The 22,863-nt window shown below is 40.8% G+C and overlaps 1 protein-coding gene across 1 annotated transcript; it reads right to left on the bottom strand.

The window, feature by feature from the left end:
• Nucleotides 1–1,261: 1,261 nt before the first annotated feature.
• On the bottom strand, nucleotides 1,262–21,741 carry LOC119741524 (atypical kinase COQ8B, mitochondrial-like). Its single transcript, XM_038217311.1, has 16 exons — nucleotides 21,674–21,741; nucleotides 18,704–18,937; nucleotides 16,622–16,794; nucleotides 14,681–14,891; nucleotides 11,961–12,027; nucleotides 11,049–11,117; nucleotides 10,131–10,247; nucleotides 9,341–9,426; nucleotides 8,716–8,856; nucleotides 7,095–7,176; nucleotides 6,471–6,564; nucleotides 5,296–5,437; nucleotides 4,029–4,136; nucleotides 2,800–2,865; nucleotides 2,243–2,329; nucleotides 1,262–1,548 (listed from the first exon to the last, which is right to left on the bottom strand). Exons 2-16 carry the CDS (start codon nucleotides 18,908–18,910, stop codon nucleotides 1,276–1,278), a joined length of 1,923 nt encoding a protein of 640 aa, XP_038073239.1. The 5' UTR covers nucleotides 18,911–18,937; nucleotides 21,674–21,741; the 3' UTR covers nucleotides 1,262–1,275.
• Between the last annotated feature and the right edge of the window lie 1,122 nt (nucleotides 21,742–22,863).

The raw sequence follows: 22,863 nt of genomic DNA, 5'->3' as shown, positions 1-22,863 counted from the left end.
TCGAATCAAATGTACATAGCAGCGGGTACCACATTAACTATTCATAAAATGGAATTTTTGCGTCGGGGTGATATAACGTCGGTGAAGGGCAAAACCTAATTTGATTTATATCACCCCGACGCAAAAATTCCATCGTATGAATATTCAATGTTTTTCCCTGACGCCACAGGCTATCAGAATTCTAGCAGCACTGATTAACCATTGGCTTGGGCGTGTTATACTTGCCCAAAGCGCCCCCTACCTACTGATCACAATGGATTAAAACTTCGGATGGCTGCCTACTTTATAACAAAGAAATAAAGACTTTGAATGTACATTTTAATTACTGTAGGACTTAACCGAACCCCCCCCCCCCAAAAAAAAACCATCTTTAATGAGTAAAGATGTCCATTACCTGTCAAAATTTTAAAAATGCTGGGGACAGGGATGCCTGCTTACTTAGTCAAATGTTTGATAATGCCTGAGAAGTTGATGAGGCAGTACATGATTTAATTCCTACCAAACAATCCATAATTTACAGAGTCTGTAGGTGGTCGTAAATATTAGTTACCAACGAGCACGAGTAGAACACAGAAAAAGGTAGGGCCTCTGTACCCCTTATGCCATGAGGCCAAAGGCTGAGTGGCACAATTGACACAGACGAACTTCATTTTTCCTGTTCCACGAGCACAAGTGGGATAAAAATTTTATCTTCGAGCAAACTTGATGTACAGCAAAAAGGGAACGCCCACGCTGTAGGGACTTTTCAGTGGTTATCCTAGAACGCATGCAAGAACCGCATTATACACAGAGTGCAATAAGGACCCTGCTACATGTATGTGCGAAAATACCGCACTTATTGTTGCCATGGATCAACCAACCAGGATTGAAGATTGCTTGAAGATAAATTAGCATACCAATTAACCTTTGTTACAAAAGGCAAATTAGCCTACCAAGCTCACACACCCAGCAGTAACTCAGGAAAATTACATTGTCTGCAGACTTTAAAGAAGCTATGGGTTTCGTGCAAGAACAAGAGAGGGCTATGTTTGACCACTTTTGAAAGCCCTGTAAATGGGTCATTCCACGTGCGTATAGCGCGAGGTACGCACATCACATTTTATTATGAATGTTCACAAAGCCATAGCATCTTTGCTTGAGCATCCAGCATCATCAGCAATGCTTGCCAATGTCTCTCCCAGTGGTCTCCCCCAACTCTCCCTTCTTTTACCATTGAGGGGGTACTTGTGAACGGAGCCCATAGACAGTCCTTACTGAAGCCTGCTCTTAGCCTTCTCAGTCAAACTGGTATCTGGAGTAGATGCCATCAAACAGCCCCTTACAGCCAATCTGGGCTCTCAGCTTTGTGCAGAGCAAGAAGGCGCCGGACATCTTACGGTGCAAGGAGTAGCTTTCCTCGGGAGGCGGGCCCAGTCTGTGGTTGAGCATGATCGGTAGGATGGACTGGATGCGTCTTGTGGTGTCTTGCGTCGCAAAGTCAAAGGGTTCGTCGGTTGAGAAGGGCTCTCCTAGAATCATGACGGCGTCAACGTGGGCTTTCTCCATTACCTGTACCAAGTCAAACGTGGAGACACATATATGAAAGAATCCATTTTTTTGGCACAGTTAGCACTTAGCACTTGTGGCACTTATAGTCACCAAGATCCTGATCTGTTATCACTCGTTATTATTGCTGTTACCATGGTACAAATTAGTGGCATATCCAACAGAGGAAAGGGGGCAATTTCCCCCTTTCCAAAATTTTGCCTTTTTTTTATCCCCACTACTTTCCATCCATACCAGTCAGCAACCCACACCCCTTATAAAAATTGGGTTTGGCCACTCCCTTGCCCCCTTATAAAAGTCAAAATTCTACTGATAATGTTGTGATCTATGTCAGTTGGGAGGATATTAAAATTATTAATTATGGTAAGGCACAATTTTGAATGAGAATCTTAATTCAGTCATGGGTTTAAACAGCCCCGATCAGAATGTCCAAGATCAGTAATGTGAATAGTATACAAACAAGGAATGTTTATGAGTGCAATGGTAAGAATAATGTCATGAAGTGACAGTGCCGAGTCGATCAGAACGTTCCATCTGTCACCAAATGAAATTATTCTGTCCATTGCACGAATGTGAAAAAAAACTATTTGTTTTATATAATGCCTGATTTAGCCCATTCATTGGCGTTTATAAATGGTTATCCTATACAATAGCACTGCCCAGCTCGCAACAGATCAACTGGCTCGCTAGACTTTACCTTGGACTCATAGCCCGTCAGGAATCCCAGCCTCTTGGAATACTCCAAGACATCATCTCTGCTACCAGACGATGCTCCCTTGATTACCTGCAAATTTCATTGAAAATAATTCCATTAAAAATACTGATTTCGCATTAACTCATCTCATGAACAACTCAATTCGACAAACAAATTCCAAGAAAGGCATAACTCAAATAAAATGCTCTGTGACACCAAAACAATATGCAGAGGCATCTCACACATTAGACAGCTCTCACATGTGAACAATTCACAGGATGGGTCATCAAATTGTGTGGTCTTGTAACGTCAGTTGGGACTTGCTACACATGCTATGCGTGTACAATAGCATACACATCCCTCGCTGCATGTGCTGTTTGTCTTTGTCCCAAAGCAAACTTAGCCAGAGAGACCAGGCTTTCATAAGAGGCTGACAGTTCAATTACAACATGAACTGCTATTTTGGTAATGTCTCCGATAGCTGAGTGTACGCATTTGCGAACATGATGTGAAGCAACAGAATGACTGGCAATGGTAACGGATCTTAGCACAGATCTTACCTTGATGTAATCATCCACAAATGACTTGGGGAATTCCCTGGAAGCACCAAAGTCTATTAGAGCAAGCTGTATGAAAGAGACAACAGGACAATCTAAAGTAACATTTATATCTGAAAAATTGATACTACTCGAAATAACAATTTTGAAGAAAAAATCTGAAACAATTAAGCAAAAAAAGAACTTAGTAAATTGCTTGTTGAGAAAAGAAGATGAAAGCATGAATATTTTGCAAATTTTGCAACAGATTAGCTTGGATGTAATTTTCACCGGGTTTGATTGTTATTTTTTGTCTTTTTATGAGGGGATAAGGACATCTTTTCACTTATTACTTGCATTAGAAGAGCATATCAAGCTCTTTATTTCGATAAATTGTCATTGTGCAAGATTTGTTTAAAGGGAATGTACAACATTTGCTTTTGCTGTAATTTTCAGAAATGGATGGATTTGGGGGGTTGGTAATATGTAGCAAAGATTTTTAAACTGACTTGTTTCACGTTTTGGGCTTGTAGATGCTGGACAAACATAGAAAACCAATCATGTTCTTGTAGTCTGGTTCCCTGGCCCCACTTAAGATGAAACAGAGCAATTTGTAGACTTTGGGGAATGGTAAGGTCAAAGAATCAGTCTAGCATGGCTTGTACTCCTTCACAGGTGTGTAATCAATTGCAAAGTAAATGCGGAATAGCTAAATATGAAAAACTAGGAGCAGTTTTTGAAGAAAAAAAACCAGTTTTTTTCACAACGCTGGTCGGCCTACCAGTGTTGGAAAAATACAGTCTTTCTTGAAAATGTCAGCACATCAGGAGCCACGATTTTACAAGATGTTTTAGACTGTCATTCCCTAACAATCCAGTAAGGTATTTTGTGATAATTTGATCATTTCTTTTTTTGATGCTTGCAAATGTTGTATCTTCCCTTTAAGTGCCTGTTAATACTAAAAAAAAAAAAGGCTCTGGCAACTTCCGACTCATGGTTGAGTTATACAGCATCGAAATGAGATCTCTCTCATAGGACACCATCTTCGTAGGAATATTGCAATTTCTTTGAATTACGGCCCAGTCGATGCGCGTCACAAAAATCTGACGCCCAAAATGCCGATGCACGTAGCAATCTGTATGAAGTGACATCATTTGAGAAAGACCTATGGAAATTGGATGGGGGAATTTCATAAAATCAGTGTTGATATTTTGGTTTTACCCTGGTAGATGGAATTGAATCAGTTCATTTACCTTGTTTGTGTCTTGGTTATACAGGAAGTTGGACCAGTTGGGATCTGTCTGCATACAATGCCATTCAAACACTTCCTTTAGGCACAGTCTCAGGATGTTCTTACATATCTACAAGAAAAACAATACAAAGTCTGCCTTAGACTCAATGGCACTCAAACTTAAATTACCATTGTACAACTGATTATTCAATTTGATCATTTTTTTTTCAATAGGATTCAAAGCTTTGCGTTTAGATAGGAATAGAAAAACGAGGTTTGTTGACGACATCATAAGCTTAGCAATCTCTCAATACAAAGAACCGGTTTTGAGAGTGATCTCACAACATTTAGGACCTTCTGTAGTTGATACCGTGGCCCGCATGGTTCTGTATGGTACCATGTCCATCAAATTTCATCACACAGCAGAGTTGTAATGACTCGAGTCAATGACTCGACTCGAGTCTGACTCGAGTCACATTTTTTGGTGACTCGACTCGAGTCCCTAAGGGCAAATAACTCGACTCGACTTGAGTCCCTAAGGGCAAATAACTCGACTCGACTCGAGTCACTGTGAGCAAATGACTCGACTCGAGTCCCTCATCAGAATGACTCGACTCGACTCGAGTCCCTCATCAGAATGACTCGACTCGACTCGAGGAAGGCTAATAAGACTCGAGTCCCAACAATAAAAGCAAAACTTTGCGAAAAATATTTGCAATGACTTACACCGGTGACGGTTTTTGTTCACGTCACGTTAGAATGTTCGCGAATAATGTATACATATACATACGTGGTTTGATCAGTGTCCCCATTAGTTGAATGGCGATCAGCTGGCACCCCCTTTTTATTTTCATAAAGAGTCAAATGTGGTGTTGCCACATGTAGTAGCCTAAATGTAAAATTAACAAAGCCAAAAAAATGACTTTCTCTATGTATTTATTGTATAGTGTTCAAATATTTGTGACTCGAATTGACTCGAACTAAATACGTGATTCGACTCGACTCGACTCGACTACACACTGTGACTCAACTCAACTCGACTTGACCTTCTTGACCTAATGACTCAACTCGACTCGAGTCACTTCTTTAAAATGACTCGACTTGACTCGAGTCACGAAAATCAGTGACTCGTTACAACTCTGTCACACAGGGTGTTTCATACTGATATCAAGTAACGCGAAAAAAAAATAACTTCCGCAACAAACACCCAGAACGAGATTTGCAGTAAAGGGGCAATGCATTGTGCTTTGACTTCACAAGCGATCTTGTGGAGACTTCATTCCACTCACATGATTTCTAGTTTCTTGGTCGAACGTTTCAGCTTTGTCCAATGACACTCCCTCCACTAGTTCAGTGGTCAGGATCTGCTTGGTGGACAGCTCCGACACGACCTCCGGCACTAGGAAATTGGGATCGTCTCTCAGAATGTGCCTACAAAATCAGAACAGAAGAAGGTTTAAATCTCAGGTTTTTAAAGAAGTACTGTTCGTGCTATTTTCAGGTTTCACTACGAAAAGCAGATTTGTTTTAATTGAGAATTTTCTTGCAATGCAAAAGTTATTCCCCCTTTTTTTTTGCGACACTGAATTCAAAAACATCTGCCAACATTTGTTTATGAAATTACTTTACAAATTTCCAACAATTTCCAACAACATTTCAGCTATAAATTCAGGTGCATTTAAGGGGCAAAACTAGTCCAAAATAAAAGCCTTGGTTTTTTTTAGAGGGTTGCAGATGCCCAAAATAGAAAAAAAAATATTGGTTTCTTGAAAATAACAGAGACTGAAAATTTCTAAGGAGTTAAAAAAATGAATTTTTTTTTTGGAAGAACACGGACAGTATATTTTTCACGAATACAACATTTGCAAACATAAAAAAAACACAGTATTCAAATTATCACGAAATACTTTACTGGATTGTTAGGGAATGACAGTCTAAAGCATCCTGTAAAATCGTGGCTCCTGGTGTGCTGACATTTTCAAGAAAAATTGTGTTTTTCCAAGGCTGGTCAGCCGGCCAGCGTTGCAGAAAACTGGCTTTTTTTAATATTTAGTTATTGCGCACTTTCTGTGCAATTGGTTACATATCTGTGAAGAGGTAAAAAGCCTGCTAGACTGATTCTCTGAGCTTACAAGTCCCCAAAGTCTATAAATTGCTCCGTTTCATCTTAAGTGGGGTCAGGGAACCAGACTACAAGAAAATGATTGGGTTTCTTGGTATTTTCCAGCATCTACGAGCCCAAAACGTGAAACAAGTCAGTTTAACAGTATTTTCTATAACATACTAATCCTCCAAATCCATTAATTTCTGAAAATTGCAGCCAAAGCAAATGTTGTACATTCCCTTTAGGTAGCAAAAAGCAACAAAAGCCATGGCTTTAGTTTTCCGCGTCTTGGACATTGCCATTTGAACAGGTCGTGACTTCAGCCAATTTCTAGAATTAGAAATGTTAGATGTGACTTACTTGAATTTACGGCACCATTCTGCTTCCCTGGTGTAGTCTACTTCCCAAGCTAACTCCCTTCTTGCTACATCAACTGCATTCTCAACGTAAAGACCTTGAGGGGAAAACAAATCAAATGTTGACTGTCAAATTTTGATACGATTGGAGCCAATAGAGATTGAGATTTTGTACAAGAAACATGAACTATTAAAGTGAACCATGTCTTTGATTGATGCTATGAATACCAACTCTGCTTGAGAAATGTAATTCATAAAATACTGCAAAAGAGATACTTGATATTAAGACAAGCTAATAACCTAGACTTAGCTCAAGAACGAATTTGGATCTTCGTCCCAAAATGCAGCCGGTCCCGAGCCCATCCCTGGCAAACGTGGTCAAGCCGGCTAGCAGGCCTGAGAAATTCCAAGCATATCTTTCATGCGCGCATAGGCTTGAATATAGCATGCGTGAAGTTTGCTCAAAATTCTTGGGTACAAGTGCCAAAATTCCTAAAAATGTATTTCTTTCAAAACCGCTCTTTTGAGGAACTGGATTAGATGCATCAGGGGCAAAAATGCCAAATCTAGTCAAACTTTACCCCCCCCCAAAAAAAAAAAAACCTAGAGACATACTCTTGATGCTTACCTTCTGGAAGAACATTCCAGACTTTGAGTATGGCCATTAGGTTATTGATGTCACTATCAATTCCTTGCGCAACTCCTGGGTACTGCAAAAAAAAAAAGACATTGAAATAATCTTAATCCATTAGTCCTTGGACCCTAACAATCCCCATCCCGCCAAACTCCAACACACAAGGGTTTGGCGGAGTCCAACTGTTTATGTGCACAGTTTACCATATGTGACCTACTGAGGCAAAATGAGGAATGTCCCCCAAAACCTTGTTTTGAGTAAATGACGTATCAAGTCAGATAGACTAGAAAAATGATGTCAAAGTCGATTAAGCAATTTTGTTGGGAAAAAAATCCCAAAAAAGTGGAAAAACTGAAGAACGTTTTCCACTGCTGTTGGCGGCGCAATGCCTGTCTTCTTTTCAAAGCCGTTTTTCTCGAAATGAGGTTTGCGAAACTTGGCAGGATACTGTTGACCTTCCTACGTCATATCTTTGGAATAAATTCAGCTACATAAATAAATTTGGTATGATTGGAAAGCCAATGATTTGCGCGTTAACATGATGTACATAACGTGAAAAGTCAAGTGTGGGGGTTATTCCTCATTATGCTATGGCAGGTCACATATGGTGTTGGAATTTACAAGAGTGAGGAAGGTTCCTAATAAATCACCCTAGGGGACTAGGGTTAAGTGACTTAAAGTGCCTCGTTGTACTCCTCAAAGAGCATGAACTCAGTTTTGTGATCGAGGGACTTGTGATGAATCACAAGTCCCTGTAAGTCCATCACGAGTCATCCATTCCCAATTCAATTAACTAGCGATTCAAATGAGCTTTAACAAAGGGGCAATTCCACGGTTACTCACGTTACATTTTCGTAACGTGAGTAACCGATTTTGTGGGTCTTGCTTATCATACATAACACATTTTCTTGATGTCATCTTTGGTGCTTAGGTAGGTCTAGGTCTACTCTATCTACCATGGGGATAACAGTTATTAAACCTTTTCAGTAAGACAATTACAGCCCAAGGAAACTCAAAAGTACATCAAAAATGTAACGTGAGTAACCGTGGAATTGCTCAAAGGCATTACTTTGTTACTGCTCATCCCCTGTTTAACCGTGACAAGACCTGTGCACCAACTTGTGCTGTATTTGTGTTCCTTCACAAGTACCTCATCACTACTATACACAGCTCAAATTTTCTTATCACAAACACTGCTGTAATTGACCTATCACGGTAGAATCGTGTTAGAATCGCGTTACCGCAGCTTGTGAAATATTGTCCAATTACATGATCTACAAATGGACGCGGAACGCGCAACTTCTGAGACAAACAAAGCTTAGCGTACACAAATTCCATAGGGTTGTCTAAGGGGCGTGGCTAACTCGCAAACGGCGATAGGTCTATGGCGTCAGTCTAATCGGATCAGTCTATAGACCACTCCGAGCACGCTATCACTATACACCCACGGAGGCCCCCTGCAATGGCGGAAAGCATTGTTCCATCTATTGTTCAGATAATCTGTCATAGGGTAGTTGCTTTGTACAATAACTAGCACAATGCTTTCCCCATTGAAGTGGGCCTCCGTAAATACACAGTGATAGCGTGCTCGGGTTGGTCTATACACACTGCATACTTGTATTTTCATAGCGACTTCCCTGCCATCCAGTGTAGTAGCAGCATGGACCTGACCTATGGAGGCTGCAGCAAAGGGTCGATCCTCAAATGAAGCCACTTTACTTCTCCAGTCGTCTCCGAGCTCCTGTTTCAACACTCTCTGTGGGATCAAAGACAATCTCTTGAAAGATTTTGCAACATTAACACTAACCATCGGACAGTTTTGCAAAAACACTAATGGCATGTTCTCTGCACTGAGTGTAACTTCCAAGGGCACCAAACACCACGTTAAGTAAAAATGAAGTGCCCCCCTTAGCTTTCCCAACCGGACCGAAAGTCTCTAAAAACCTGCTGAAGGATTCCGAAAGATGTTGTATAGTCAGAGTAATGTAAAATAAAACCCAGCTAAAATTTCTTTGCATAGGCTTTGATGTCAGTTGAAAGAACGTCCCTGTAATGCCAAGTATTTTGGAGGATTCAGGGTGGTTGCTTTAAAAATTGCCTCTGGAGTAATAGGGTCAATGCAAGTACGTAACACTATAATTGATGTTTTCTGACTCTTTGAGTTACCTCTACAGTGTATCTTCAGACACTTGTGTCCTGAGACAACGATATCTCTTTAGATTGGAACAACGTTAACGTACCTCCATTTGCCAGGCTGGCATGAAGTCTGCACTTTGCCTGACTCTGTCAAACACTCGCTGTAGCTCAGGGCTGATCATGGCATTATCTGTGAAAAAGAAACATTTAGGAGGCAGAACAAAAAATTATACTTCTCGTCAATTTGCCGAGCTCCAATACCACTTGCTTAACCCTAACCTTCCTCAATCTTCCAAAGTCCTCCGGGCGGTTTTGGACTTGCATTAAGGCTGAGTACAACATACAATTTTGGAGGATTGTGGAGGATTGAGGGCACATGGACATTCAGTTTCGGTTGATTTTGGAGGATTGAGGTTGAATGTTGTTTGAAGAAGAGGAGGATTTTGGAGGATTGGAGGCAGTGGACATCCTTCATTTGAACATAAGTGCAGGATTTTGGAGGACTGAGGATGGTTCCTAGCAAGAAGGGCCAAGGTTTAGCATTATCCAATTCACGCCGGGATTATTTTGACACAAACGGAACGAGGCGCAGCATTACTTTTCACTCAACCTCATGCCAGGCGGGTTGAAGCCATCACCCTCGGGCAGCACACTCATATTCCCGGCCTCGTTCGCTGCGAGCGGGTTGCTTACAGTTATTTAGCGTGTTTATTATGTCATCCGTTCCGAATACTGCTAAAACTTTGCAGTTGTACACGTCATCCGGCGCGAACTGATTAACAAAAACAAGGCTACCAGTACATACATTTGCGCAGTTTTTCTTCTTAAGCAGCTGTGTAAAATTTGGCACAAGTTACTGCATACAAAAAGCTCATCAATCTTGTCGGCACCAACCTTGAATACTAAGCATCTGGCCAAGTTTCAGCGCAGCTCCCCTCACTCGGCACAGAGTATCCACGATACGCTCAGCGTTGGCCTCATTGAAGAGTACACTTCCTCCAAACTTGCCGTCTAGTTTGGGATAAGGTTCAAATGGTTGAGATAAAATAAGCTCTAGACTATTCATTTCTAACACAAGTGAATTATTAACAGTCCTGAAAATAAGTGGTTCAAACTTGGCCCAACAGTGAACATGACCATGAATTTGTGACGTCAAGGCAAGTTTTCTCACTAGGAGTTCACAAAAGTTGAAAGCATTTCAATTCCGGCAAATAGTGCTGGGAATGTTTTGTGGCACCTAATTTGTTCTTGTGGAGTATGATGTGGCTTTTAATCTTTTAAAACCATTACAGCTTGTAAATGAAACAAAGAGAAAGTGCACCAACTGAACAATGAAATGAAGGCATCTTCCTGATTCTAAATGCACCTGAAAGGATTGGGTGATTGAACCAAACTAATGGGTCGATCATGTATTGGGTCCAATACGAGCAATTCACAATACAGGTAAGCTAGGCACAGGTTCTGCTTTTCTTATCGTACATCATGGAAATCAGGCGACATTGTTTCTAGACATTAGCAAATCATTTTCATTTACAAGTTCTTGTCATCAAGCGACAAAAATTTGGTAGTGTTTACAATTAATTTCTTGCATCATCCAATTTGGGTGGTTTCGGGGGGTAAATATTGGGGAATTTGATGTATTTTCTATGATTTCATCACATGTTAACAAAGAACGATGGATAATTAACTGAAGGACGATATATGAAGGAAATACAGTGAAGTGGAAAAGTGACTTCTTCCAAACGCTTGGTGGCACAATACATTGTGAATTGCTCCAATTTATCTCTTGACCAGAGAGACGTTCCACCTTACCTTCTTTTAGTCCCAGACTTCTCTTGGCTTTCTCCGTGACCGCGCCTATGCCAAGCCCAGCAGCTAAACCTAATGATAAGATGAATGGAAAAGTCAGTATTAAAATATTAAACGGGGACCAACTTTATGGCGCTGCTTAAAGGGGCATTACAGCCCAAAATCTTCGTAAAATTTTAATGTTTTTGATTGTTTACTTACACTTTTTAAAAGGTCTAGTTGAAGGAAACTAACCTAATGTCTTACCATTCCAAGAAAAGACAAAAAAAATACCTGTTTGTTTACATCGGACACGACAAAGTACGCATATGTTTTTCCTGTCATTTTCGTTCAATGTACGATACACGTTGTGTGTGTCACATAAATTACACACAGCACCAATGCACAAATGTGTTTTCTTACACGTCCGCAGAAGGCGAACACTTAACGACTGGAATGACAACCATCACTGAACAACCTGATTTTTTGGGGTCTCAAAATTCATAATACAAAAATGCCCAGTTTTTAAAGGATAGTTGTGTGGGTGTATATAATCCTACTTTAAAATGTTCTTTTCGATTAACATCGTCTCATTCAAAACGCGTTTTGTAGCCGAAATGGGCCTATTCCAGGACACGATGTCCCTTGAAGTGTTGTAATTGATATAGCCTTGATGAAATTTCACAGTCTTGACATACTGATGCTTGCACGCATATGGGGATTTCGTCTTCGGCTTCGGCTTAAGTTGATTTTAGGCCCCTAACTTCTGGAACTCCAGAAAAGCGATTTCTGCCTCTGGTTAACGTTAACATCCTCTTCGCTGTGCTTTTGACTTGGATGGGGGTACCGTTAGCAGAATATTTTGCGCTTAATAACTGCACACAAAATGGGGTTAAGACGACCAAAAAAACCGTACATTTTAAGGATGAATCTTACCTCCAAAGTTCCAGACCCTGCCTAGCCGAGATGCTGGCACTGACCTCTCCTTGGCTTGCTCACTCAACTGCCCAAAAAATAAGAAAAAAAGCTTGTTTAGTATAAGCTTGATAGAAATTTACAATCGAATCCGTAATATACAGAATGACAGTAACAATAACGTCAATTTATAAGGTGAACATTAGCACAAATATCGGCATCCAAGTAGCTACATCATTACAACCCCTGCACATTGGGCACATAAAACATTGATAAGGTCCTCCGTTCTAGTTCTAATCCTTTTCGCCTGACTTCCCCTCGTACCCACAACAAAGCTGGTGACAGAACCTTCACAGTCACTGCAGCGAAGGAGTGGAATAGTCTGCCCTTTTCCATTCAAAATGCCAAATCTCTCGAGCAATTCAAGAAGCTGATCAAGACCAATTTATTCCACCAATAATCAATTCATTGTCTATGCTACCTGTTTTTATTATTTAACTTAAATTATTTATTAAGGGAATAAATGTGTGCTCCGGAGGTTTTTATCACTCTGTTTAATACCACTTAGAGTCTGGGTGCTGATAATTACCCGAGCCGGAGGCGAGGGTAATTATCAGCACCCAGACTCTAAGTGGTCTTAAACAGAGTGATAAATACCGACGGAGTACATATTTATTCCCATTCATAAATACCTTTTCGGCCAAAAAAAATCATATAATTCGTTCAAAACATCCCGATTTGTTCAACAAATTCACTTTATGCTTTTTGAAACATCCCTCCTGCAAAATAATGGAGTGTTCAGCTGGCGAGTAAGATGAAAACAACCCTTTTATGGAGATTGACGCGCGCGTATCATGTTCTACGCGATGTCGCGCAGAACGCACCTGGCGCGTTGCGTTTTGAATTTAGAACTATAAAATTCTAACTCCCTGGTAGTGTTGCGCATGCCTACGTGAGGATTGTGAACGTTCAACCAATGAAACGATAAGAGGCACTGGATTTTTAGGAGTCCACATTTTATTGTGACACTGGAAAAGTGTTTAAGACCAGCTAGCCATGTCTTTATCATCCGTTTAATACCGGCCACGTGACGGGCTCTCGACCAATAGGAATGGCTAAACTGTCTGAGGTATTTATGAATTATTTTTAATTGTTCATTATTTGTAAGCGCTGTGATTTAGTTTACTAAAAAGAGCGTTCTTAAATGCCGATTATTATTATTATTATTATTATCAGGTCATATCAGATCCCTGGGGAGTAAACAGCTTAAATCAATCACAACTCCTCCTCACAGGTACATGTACCTGTTTTATTCCAGAGTGAGGGGAGAAATAAGTGACAGTCTAGCCAAAGAATATGGAGGACTGAGGAGTAGGTTACATATGTATGTATGGATATCTGGTAGTATTTGGTCAACTGCGAATACTACCATCAAGTAGCGCAGCATTACTGGTCCCTCAATGTTAGTTGAGTTGACCACCTCCCTATTAGGGCTGTGCATTGGAACCGGGTACCCCAGTACCCGACCGCTGATGTCAGGAACCAGTTTCAGATTATGGGATCAGGTACCCGTAACCAACTTTACAAATTACTTAGTAACTTCTCAGACAATGAAAAAGAAATGTTTTGAATGTCATTTGTGGGGAAATTTCAAAATGAAAACCAGGTTACATATGGACAAACAAAAACCACTTTTCACAAAAGTTGCAGTTGTCACCACAAAACTATAAAGCTCACTGTACACATTTGGACAGCAACTCTCAATATTTGAATTTTTGGGTTGGCTTTCTTTAACAGGTACCCAGGTACTCATTTTTTTTTCCAATCGGGTGCCCGGTTCCCGTACAGTTCCCGTACAACCCGTCAATGCACACCCCTAGTCCCAATGTGAAGTGGAGGGAGTCGGCCAAAAATCAGCCAACCCCAGTAATTATGCACTTTTTCCACAAAATAAACCATGCTGTATTTGTTTTACATCACCTCGTACACAATTTGTTTCATTATCAAAAGTGAAAAAAATTCTGAGGTAAAATACCTCACTCAGAATCATTTTCTGAAAGTTTTAGTACAGTACCATCAACTACCCTTTACATATGATCACAATTGTTGTATGGTTGGGAGTCTAGAAGCTAACCAGTTAGGCAATAGTATACAAATATTGAGTGGCTCAGAGTGGAATGGGAGGAATATTATCGCAAGGTAAAATCTGGACTTTTTTTTCACAAGGCGTAGCCAAGTGAAATGGAAAAGTCCAGATTTTACAGAGCGATAATATTTCTCCCGTTTCACAATTTAAAACCACTCAATATTTGCTTTATATAACTAACATATGGATCCTTGTCATTTGATTTACAGTTAAAATTAACTTCTATTTCAATACAAAATTGGTGGGAAATGTATTTCTCTCTTCCAAACCACCCCTTCACGAAATGTTTGAACCCAACTCTGTAGCCACTGGCGCAATATGCGCAATGCTCAACGCACTACGCTCAACGCGCACACCAGCATGCATTTGGGCAAATGGGACTTTTTGAGCCCCTGTGTGAATGGGAGCAATAATGAATGTCATGTGATGTGAGTTCCGCCAATCAAATGACAAGGGTCTGTATGTCGGTTATATAATACATGCATCACGCATGCACGCATATGGGGTAGCTACTTTTACTTCAGTTCAGGCAAAACAAGCAACTATGATGAATTTCCCCAAACTCTTGAACCCTACAACCCAGAAATCCACCTACTTTAGGTTTGATGAGAGGCCCTTTAGGTTTGGGCAGCTTGGAAGACTTGGCTTTCATTCGCAGCTTCTGTAACTGCTCCTCGGTCATACCGGTGGAGGATTCATAATGTAGAGACCTCCGATGACGAATGGTGAATGGGGGTGCGGCTGTGTGCAGACCTCGGCTCTGAGTTGGTGGAGTGGAGCCGTTTGGTTTCGGCATTTCTGTTGCTCTGAGGTTGTATGGAGAAAGGTAAGGTGTTAGAAATGGTGCATACAGCTTTATGGTGGTGCAGTATTTCAAGTAAAGATTCTTACTAATATGTGACCTGTTCTGTCAAAATCAGACTTTTCTGGGCAGAAGTTCAAAAATGATATTTTTACATATTGTTAAAATATGTTCCTTTTCCTTTTAATAGGTGGTTTAATTTTTGAAACCGGTCATTCCTGGGCAGAGTTATGCTATTTTGAAGTTCATTGTGTCGAAAAGTAGAAAACGGAAAAAATGGCCACCAACGTCACAAAACAGTAATTTCTTTAACTGATATACCTTAACAAATCATCAAAAATAGTATATGTAGAGTTCAAATTAGGGTTTCAAACTTTTATAGTATATTTTAGACATGTTCAGGATTACAAATACGCAAAAATTTGAAAATCGATAAAAATCACCCCCACAGCGTTTTTTTGCCCTATCTCAATTTCAACCTCTGCCCAGAAGCATCTGCTTTTGACAGAACAGGTCACATATTATAGTTTAACTACTTTTAAGTTCAATCATATTTTTCAAACGGAGCATTCAGTCATCAATTTCTGTTTTGCTTTTTCAAGACCCGAGCTACAAAGCCTTTTCGCTTTGGAGGAACCCTTCCTTTCATTTCCAGAAAGACGTGAATTAATATAAATGACATTTAATGCAAGTGGTACCTCCAAATTTGGGGATGAAGGAGGGAGGGATGTACTTACACAGTATTGTAGTGCGCACAATCATACTCATACTCATACTGTGACCGGGTTCGATTCCTGCCTGGACCAATATATGTGAATTGGGTTTTCAGTCCTGGCCCGATTCCGTGGCTTTTCCTCCCACTTCTAAAACTGTAATTATCTTTACATTGGCTTCTCTTTACTGTGCCCCATGGGAGACCGGTGGATTCCACTGAATTCGGGCGATTCACAATGCAGTGCGCCACCAAGAGTTTGCCACGGAGAGTTCATTTTTCCCAGTGCATTGTGGGAGATGGTCGACAAATTCGCAGCGCGGGACATTTGAAATTGTTAGTTTTTCCGGCCAGAAAGTTCGTAAGCGTATGATTCAAGCATCTGTTTGCCCTTTTCTTTTCATTTTATCAATATGGAGTTTTTTTGTAAGGCGGCAGAATGCTTTGCCCCAATCTATAACAAATTAGCTCAAGTTTTCTACTGACACTCATTCAAATGGGCCATGTTTCGTCGACCGTGATCTTGAAAAATGAACTCTCCGTGGCAAACTCTTGGTGGCGCACTGAATTGTGAATCGCCAGAATTGGCCACCCAATTAAGTAAATAAATCAATACTCGTACTCAAGTACATCTTTTGTACTCGTACTCGTGGCAAAGTACTCTTACTTGTACCCATTGAAATGTTCTCCTACTAGGATTGTAAATTTTTTAAGAGGTACATGTACATGTAGGCAAAGAACCTTTTTTCTACTGTTTGGGTGGCTATCGCATTTTCTTTTGCCTAGTTTGACAGCAAAAAATCCCTTGAGAAAATGGATGCCCATTGAAATATGCACATACTCATGGAAATGTACCTGTACTCGTATATACTTATGGAAATAAAATTGCCTTGTACTCTTACTCATACATACATGCATGGCAAAGCACTCGTACTCATGGAAAAGTACTCCCCGTACTCACGGAATTTACATATACACTTGTTCTGCAGTTTTTCTTCAAAAAAGCATAAAGGTATAATAACCTGTGTATTGTTGAAGTTGGTGTTTCTGCAGTGTCTGGTTTGTCTGGTCTGTGAGGGCTGGGTGTTGGTTCTGTTGGAGGCACGTCATGGTCTGGGGATGGGGAGCCAGTAGAGTAGGCCCATCTCGTGGGATCCTCGTCTGCTACCGACTCTGAGAATTCATCAATGTTTCTCTGCGAATTGCCAATCGAAGCAAAAGTTGTGATCAAGTTATCGCAAGTAATCATAATGTTATAAGTCGTTTTGATACATCATAAGTCATCAACAGACACCACAACTCATCACAAGACACCACAAAGTCATCACAAGACCTCATAAGTAATCACAAGTCATCCCAAAACATCATTAGGCAATCACACAACGACAAAACAGTCACAGAACGTGTACACAGAACGTGCGTACGAGGGTGGTTACTAAGCAAATCGCGCGTGCGCACTGCATATTCATGCTGCATAGTCTGGCCCCCGGACCAGACGTGATATGAACGTCGAGAATAATTGTCCGGTCTAGGGAACCAGACTACACGCTGCACAGACGTACATCATGTACGACTAGAATAGACTCGGCGGTGAGAAACTGATGAAAAGAGTCTACAAACACGTACAAGTTTAACGTTGCTTTCGAGTTTATTTTCCAGATTAAGGTCGGTCAGCATTGCATATGGAATTTCTGAACCCAGCGGCCCAATAGGTAAGGCTACATATAATACTACGACGTAAAAATTAGCTTCTCCAACAAGGTAAAAATATTAAAAATACTGGTCATAAATTTTTTCGCCCGGTTTTGAGCACTTTATACCCTGGACTCCCTCCGTTACGTAGGGAGGAAAGGGAGTCCACCTGGGCTACATCACGTGTCAGACACTAGTTTTGCTGCTAACCAAGCACGCATGCCAGGTTTCACACACAGGTGAGCGCATGCGTAGTAGACAATCGCACTGGTTACCAGTACGCTACTGTCTGCTACGCATGCGCTTCATGAAGAAATCGTGCAACTAGCACACAGGGGTAGTGCGCACACACGAACATTGCCCTAGCAGAATGCAGCAGCTACATGAAAAGATGGGGGGAACGCAAAACATTTTGCCGAGAAAATGTGGTGAAGGGTAATAATTGCACGGTGAAGGGTAATAACAAGGTAAGTTGTTGCGGTAGCACCATGTGGCCAAATCTCTTTTGTGAGTATGTATGGTTCTGAAAAAAAAACGGAGGGTAAGCAGTACACCACCTTGCATGTCTGCAAACAAGTTGGACTCAGAAAAGAACCTGATCAAAGTGTTACGCCCCAACTATCGCATCGGTCCCAACTATAGTTGGGACTGTCCCACCTATAGTGCGGCAGTTGGGTGGGCCCAACTATAGTTAGGACTGGAGTTGCGCCGGACGCTCGATACAGGGTGTTAATGTTCCGCGGCGCTGGCATCAGTGGTACTGCCTAGTTGGATGAGTTGTCCAGCTGGGTTTCAGTATAGTCCAGCAACATTTTTATGCAAAATTCAAAGATTGGCGTGGCCCAGCTATAGATGGGCCCCACCATAGCTAATTTCCGAGTGGTACCAAGTAAAGTCAGACGTGTGAGGGAATGTTTTATAGTCGTACATCAATGTAGACTATAGTTGGGACCGCAAAATAAAAATATTGTAGTGGCCCAACTATAAATAGGCCCCACCCATTATTGGTCCAGAGTAAAGGCCGATTACATCAGAGTTGTAGGGAATGTTTTATAGTCGTACAGCAGCATAAACTATAATTGGGACTGCAAAATAAAAAGATTGCCATGGCCCAACTGTAGATGGGCCCCACCAATAGCAAATTTCAGTAGTTCAAAGTTAAGTCAGACGTGTATCAGAGCTGTAAGAAATGTTTTATAGTTGTATATCAATGTAAACTACAGTTGGGACACCGCAAAATAAAAAGATTGGAGGGGCCCAACTATAGATGGGCCCCCTTGATGACTCCCAACTATAGTTGGGCCAGCCCAACTGTGGAACTACAGTTGGGACCGTCCTAACTATAGTTGGGGCAATCCCAACTATAGTTGGGACCAATACCATAGTTGGGGCGTAACAAAAGCACCCCTTACCTGTGATGACCCGAACTTGGAGGCAAAGACCACGGCATTGCTGACAGCTTCCTCAGCCTTGGTCTGTGCTCCCTGAGTGGCTGACTTGAGGCTGCAGTTACTCCATACTTGGTTGCATTCCTTGCTCTGTACATCAATGAAGGCCCTGGTTATCAGTCCCATTCCACGCAGTGCTTTCAAGCAGTCCGATAGCCTCGTCTGAGCCATATTCAGAGCTGTCGATTATTGCCTGAACTGTCAACAATCAAAGGGAATGTGATTGTTAAGTGCATCGTGAACATTTTCTAGAAATGACATTTTAGAAAGCAACTTAAAAGACACATATCAAGAGGAAATATGGATCAAATTAGGTTTTGCCCTTCACAGACTAAATAATTTAATCTAAATTATTTAATCTAAACACAGTTGAAATAAACTTCAATTTCAATACAAAATTGGCGGAAAATGTATTTCTCTCTTTGAAACTACCCCTTCACGAAATGTTTGAACCCAACTCTGCGGCGCGCTCTCTTTGGAACAATAGGCGCTACGCACAACGCGCAAACCAGCATGCATTTGCACACAAATACCGCGCCGTGGAAATAGTACTTTGGTTGCTAATGGTATAGTACTTTGGTTGCTATGGGTATAGTACTTTTGGCGTGCACAGAAAGATAGCAAAATTAGAAAGTAACATGTGACTCGCTCTCGGCCAATCAAGACAGAATCTGTGGGTGAGGTGTTATAACAGCGGGTACCCCATTTACTATTCATAAGATGGAATTTTGCGTCGAGGTGATGTAAATCAAATTAGGTTTTGCCCTTCACTGACGTATAAACACTCTATACTCAGGAAATATGAAGAAAAACCGGAAATAGGGCCCAAAAAAAAATTCTAGATGCTCTATGGTGTGATCTGAGGCAATTTCTGACCGATTTAATCATTTTTTTTTTAGCAAAAGAACATTATTATAGGAATACAAAATCATGGCTCAGAAAATATGTGGGGTTCCACTTTGCTATGACACCGTCGCTGTGTAAATGCGTGTTGAGGGATTTTCCCAATGAGAAATCATTTTGTGTGTAGAGCACGGTGGGAAATGTGCAGTGTATGCCGCCAATGCGATGACAGCCAATGCAATCGTTCGTCGCGCGACCAGAAAACCCTGCACACACGCTGGGACAGAATTAACTGTATTATAAAGTTGTAAGATTCTTAAATACTTGTTTTATTTATTATTTTTATATATTTTTTTTAGCGTGAGAAATCCTGTGTGGGCATGAGAGAATACGAATTACCTGAAATGTGTGAGTCTCACGCTCAATGCGTGAGAGTTGGCAGCCCTGAAAATAGCGTGAGTACTAATGATACAAGCGTTTCACACCGTACGTACTGTATGTACAAAGTCACAGCACACTGATATCATGTAAGTGATATCCCACGGGGAGTGTGCTATGACTTTTCATAGACTTAACACGTGATCGTTCTAGGCCAATGAAAATACAGTATTCAAGACAGAGATTAGCCCCATAAATGTGGCCAATTTACTGGACTACCTCCGTAAATAAACGCCACACTTCCACCATGTACAAAAACATGTCAACTTTGTCAAATTTTTATTTTCACATTTAGGCTTAGTTTGTAGTTTATTTTTACTTTAGAAGCATACTCACCCTCTTTATAAGCTAATCAGAAAGTGCTGCCTTTTTCAGCTGTCTAATTGTTTTGAAATTTCATGTTAAAATTTTGATATGTAAACGTGTGCAAACGAATCTGGAAATTTCACGAAAAATAGACATCTGAAAAAGGCAGCACTTTCTGATTAGCCTATAAAGAGGGTCGTACTAATAAGCGTCAACACAGCGTCAACACATGATAGAAGCATCAACACACCGTCAGCACTGCCAAAACGCATTCTAAATTGACAAAAAAGGCATAGAACTGAAAACTTTAGACTTAAAGAGATGTTTGGTGGGTCAGATGTTACATTTCGTTTATGAAAATGGAGTTTTTTTCACGCGAAAAATATCTTTCAAGCACCACTGCCGTTGTCCTTCTTGGACTACACCATTTCAGATATGGGTGTGCAAGTTGAATGAAATTATGATGTTGTATGCGGATTCACATGAATGGCCGCCCTTTGTGATTCATTGTATAATGCTATCACCCCTTTTGCATAATGGCATCGTCCACACTGCCCCTGAAGCAACATGGCTGCAGATTTCGGAGCTGCACCGAGAGCCAATTTTCTTGAACGGAAAATTGCAATTTTCTGACGTTTAACGTATTGATTTTGGGCCAAAATTTTATTTTTACCCATACTGTTCAGTTTGAACACTGGTTTTGTCAATTTGAATGCGTTTTGTAGGTGTTAACGCTGTGTTGATGCTGTGTTGACGCTTCTGCGTGTATTGACGCTGTGTTGACGCTATATTAGTATGACCGTATAAAGAGGGTGAGTATGCTAAGCAAAAATAAACTACAAATTAAGCCTAAATGGGAAAATAAAAATTGGACAAAGTTTGACATGTACATGGTGGAAGTTGACCGTGGCGTTGTATACAAGCCACGTTCACGAATCTAGGTGGAAGTGTGGCCTTTATTTACGGAGGAAGTCCAGTAAATTGGCCACATATTATTGGAGCTAGACAGAGGTATAACAATACCGTCAGACCCCCTAAAGCTACGCGGTCTTATTTCTACGCACTCACCTTGAGTTTGTGTGTGGCAACGCGCGTGCCTTGCAAGCGCAAGCGTTACCTGCGCAGATTATGGAGGGTCGAGGATACATAAAAATACATAGGCCTACACTGAATGGAAAGGAAAAAAGTGGTGATCATGAATGATGGCCAGATATGTGAATCTTTCCAAAAAACAATTAAAAGAAATTACCGTAAAAATATGGCTATTTCTTTCCCTTTGGCCTACTACTTCAAGTAGTTATCTATTCTTCTCATGCAAATGCACCAGACGAAGATAAAACCACAAACCTTTGCTGCTGCAAAATATTGTGTTGATGATTGTGTAATTCGTACGCAACCAATACTGATAAGTCTTCTGCAGTGTACCCAGGCTCTCAACGCCAATTTTAATACGAAAAGTCGCAGACCTTTGGGTTACCATACTAAAAAGTTTTATCTGGACGTCGACCATGAGGGCGCTCTGTATGCAAAACAAATGCACGTGTAAACTCGTGAGTCACGCGTGCCACATACCCGATTACATAACACCTTGTCTTAATGGAAGTTGTTTTTAAGACACGCTCTTATTAACAATTTCCTTCTTTTTAAAAAAGGACCGATATATCAACGAAAAGAAAATGGGTTTTTTTAGGGACAACCATGGAGGAAGGATTCCTTCCTCCATGGGACAACATAAAATTGTGAAGGCTACCTGGGAAAGAAATTACACAGCGCTGGTATGAAGGTCGCAGGCTCCTGCATAGTATATGCACCGCAGCGATTTCAAATTCTTTGTTCAACTTCAAAATTGAATGGAGTCTAGACTGTAATTCCCTGCGGTTCATTTTAAGATTTTGAAAAGTTTAAGTCTACAATAAAGTTATTTAAAAAATCCAGCAGAATGATGACTTTTGCGCCGCGTGCCATAACAACTGTCAGGTGTCACCCTTCTAAAAAAAAACTTTGTATGGCCACATAGAACATTGCTTTGGACCACTGCGTTTTGCAACCCCCAAACCGCCGGCCTACAGCTTGCGACTATAGTTGCAGTCGCCCATTATAGGATTACGTCATTAGCATTCTCGTCGGAATGCCATTTCTAAAAAGTAGCCACGGCTTGTCCTGGATGCAATATTATGCAAATAACGTGTTTATAGAATACGGGCACGCATTGTTACATTCATGCCTCACTGACTACTACGACGTAGCATGCTCGGCCGCATGTCTTAGACTAGTTGTTTCAGTACAGCGTTGACTGTCATTGTGCTCCTCACGCTCACACATACACTTTCACTTTATGCCCTAAGAACGTTCTCAACTATAACACATATTTATATTTATGGGTTAAATTATTAGCTAAGTTCTGTAGGTTTATTTGGTTGGTGTTGGCTGTAGCACACAGTCAGCATCGTCATCGCTGTCTTGCACGGAGATCAGCGCCGAGACGACAGGTACGTCTTTTGTTGAAATTGTACTTATTACGCATGTATCGTTTTATA

Source organism: Patiria miniata, unplaced genomic scaffold (assembly GCF_015706575.1).
Source record: "Patiria miniata isolate m_02_andy unplaced genomic scaffold, ASM1570657v1 HiC_scaffold_5, whole genome shotgun sequence".
Taxonomy (NCBI): domain Eukaryota; kingdom Metazoa; phylum Echinodermata; class Asteroidea; order Valvatida; family Asterinidae; genus Patiria; species Patiria miniata.
This window is presented reverse-complemented; position numbering and strand designations above follow the sequence as displayed.

What these genes read in the sequence shown, in the direction of transcription:
- LOC119741524 (XM_038217311.1), bottom strand. Translation starts at nt 18,910, where the DNA reads ATGGCTCAGACGAGGCTATCGGACTGCTTGAAAGCACTGCGTGGAATG. An exon ending in AAGTCTGGGACTAAAAGAAG is followed by an intron (nt 10,248 to 11,048) that starts GTAAGGTGGAAC and finishes ATCCCAAACTAG; the next exon opens with ACGGCAAGTTTGGAGGAAGT. An exon ending in TTGTGGATGATTACATCAAG is followed by an intron (nt 2,330 to 2,799) that starts GTAAGATCTGTG and finishes TGAAATTTGCAG; the next exon opens with GTAATCAAGGGAGCATCGTC.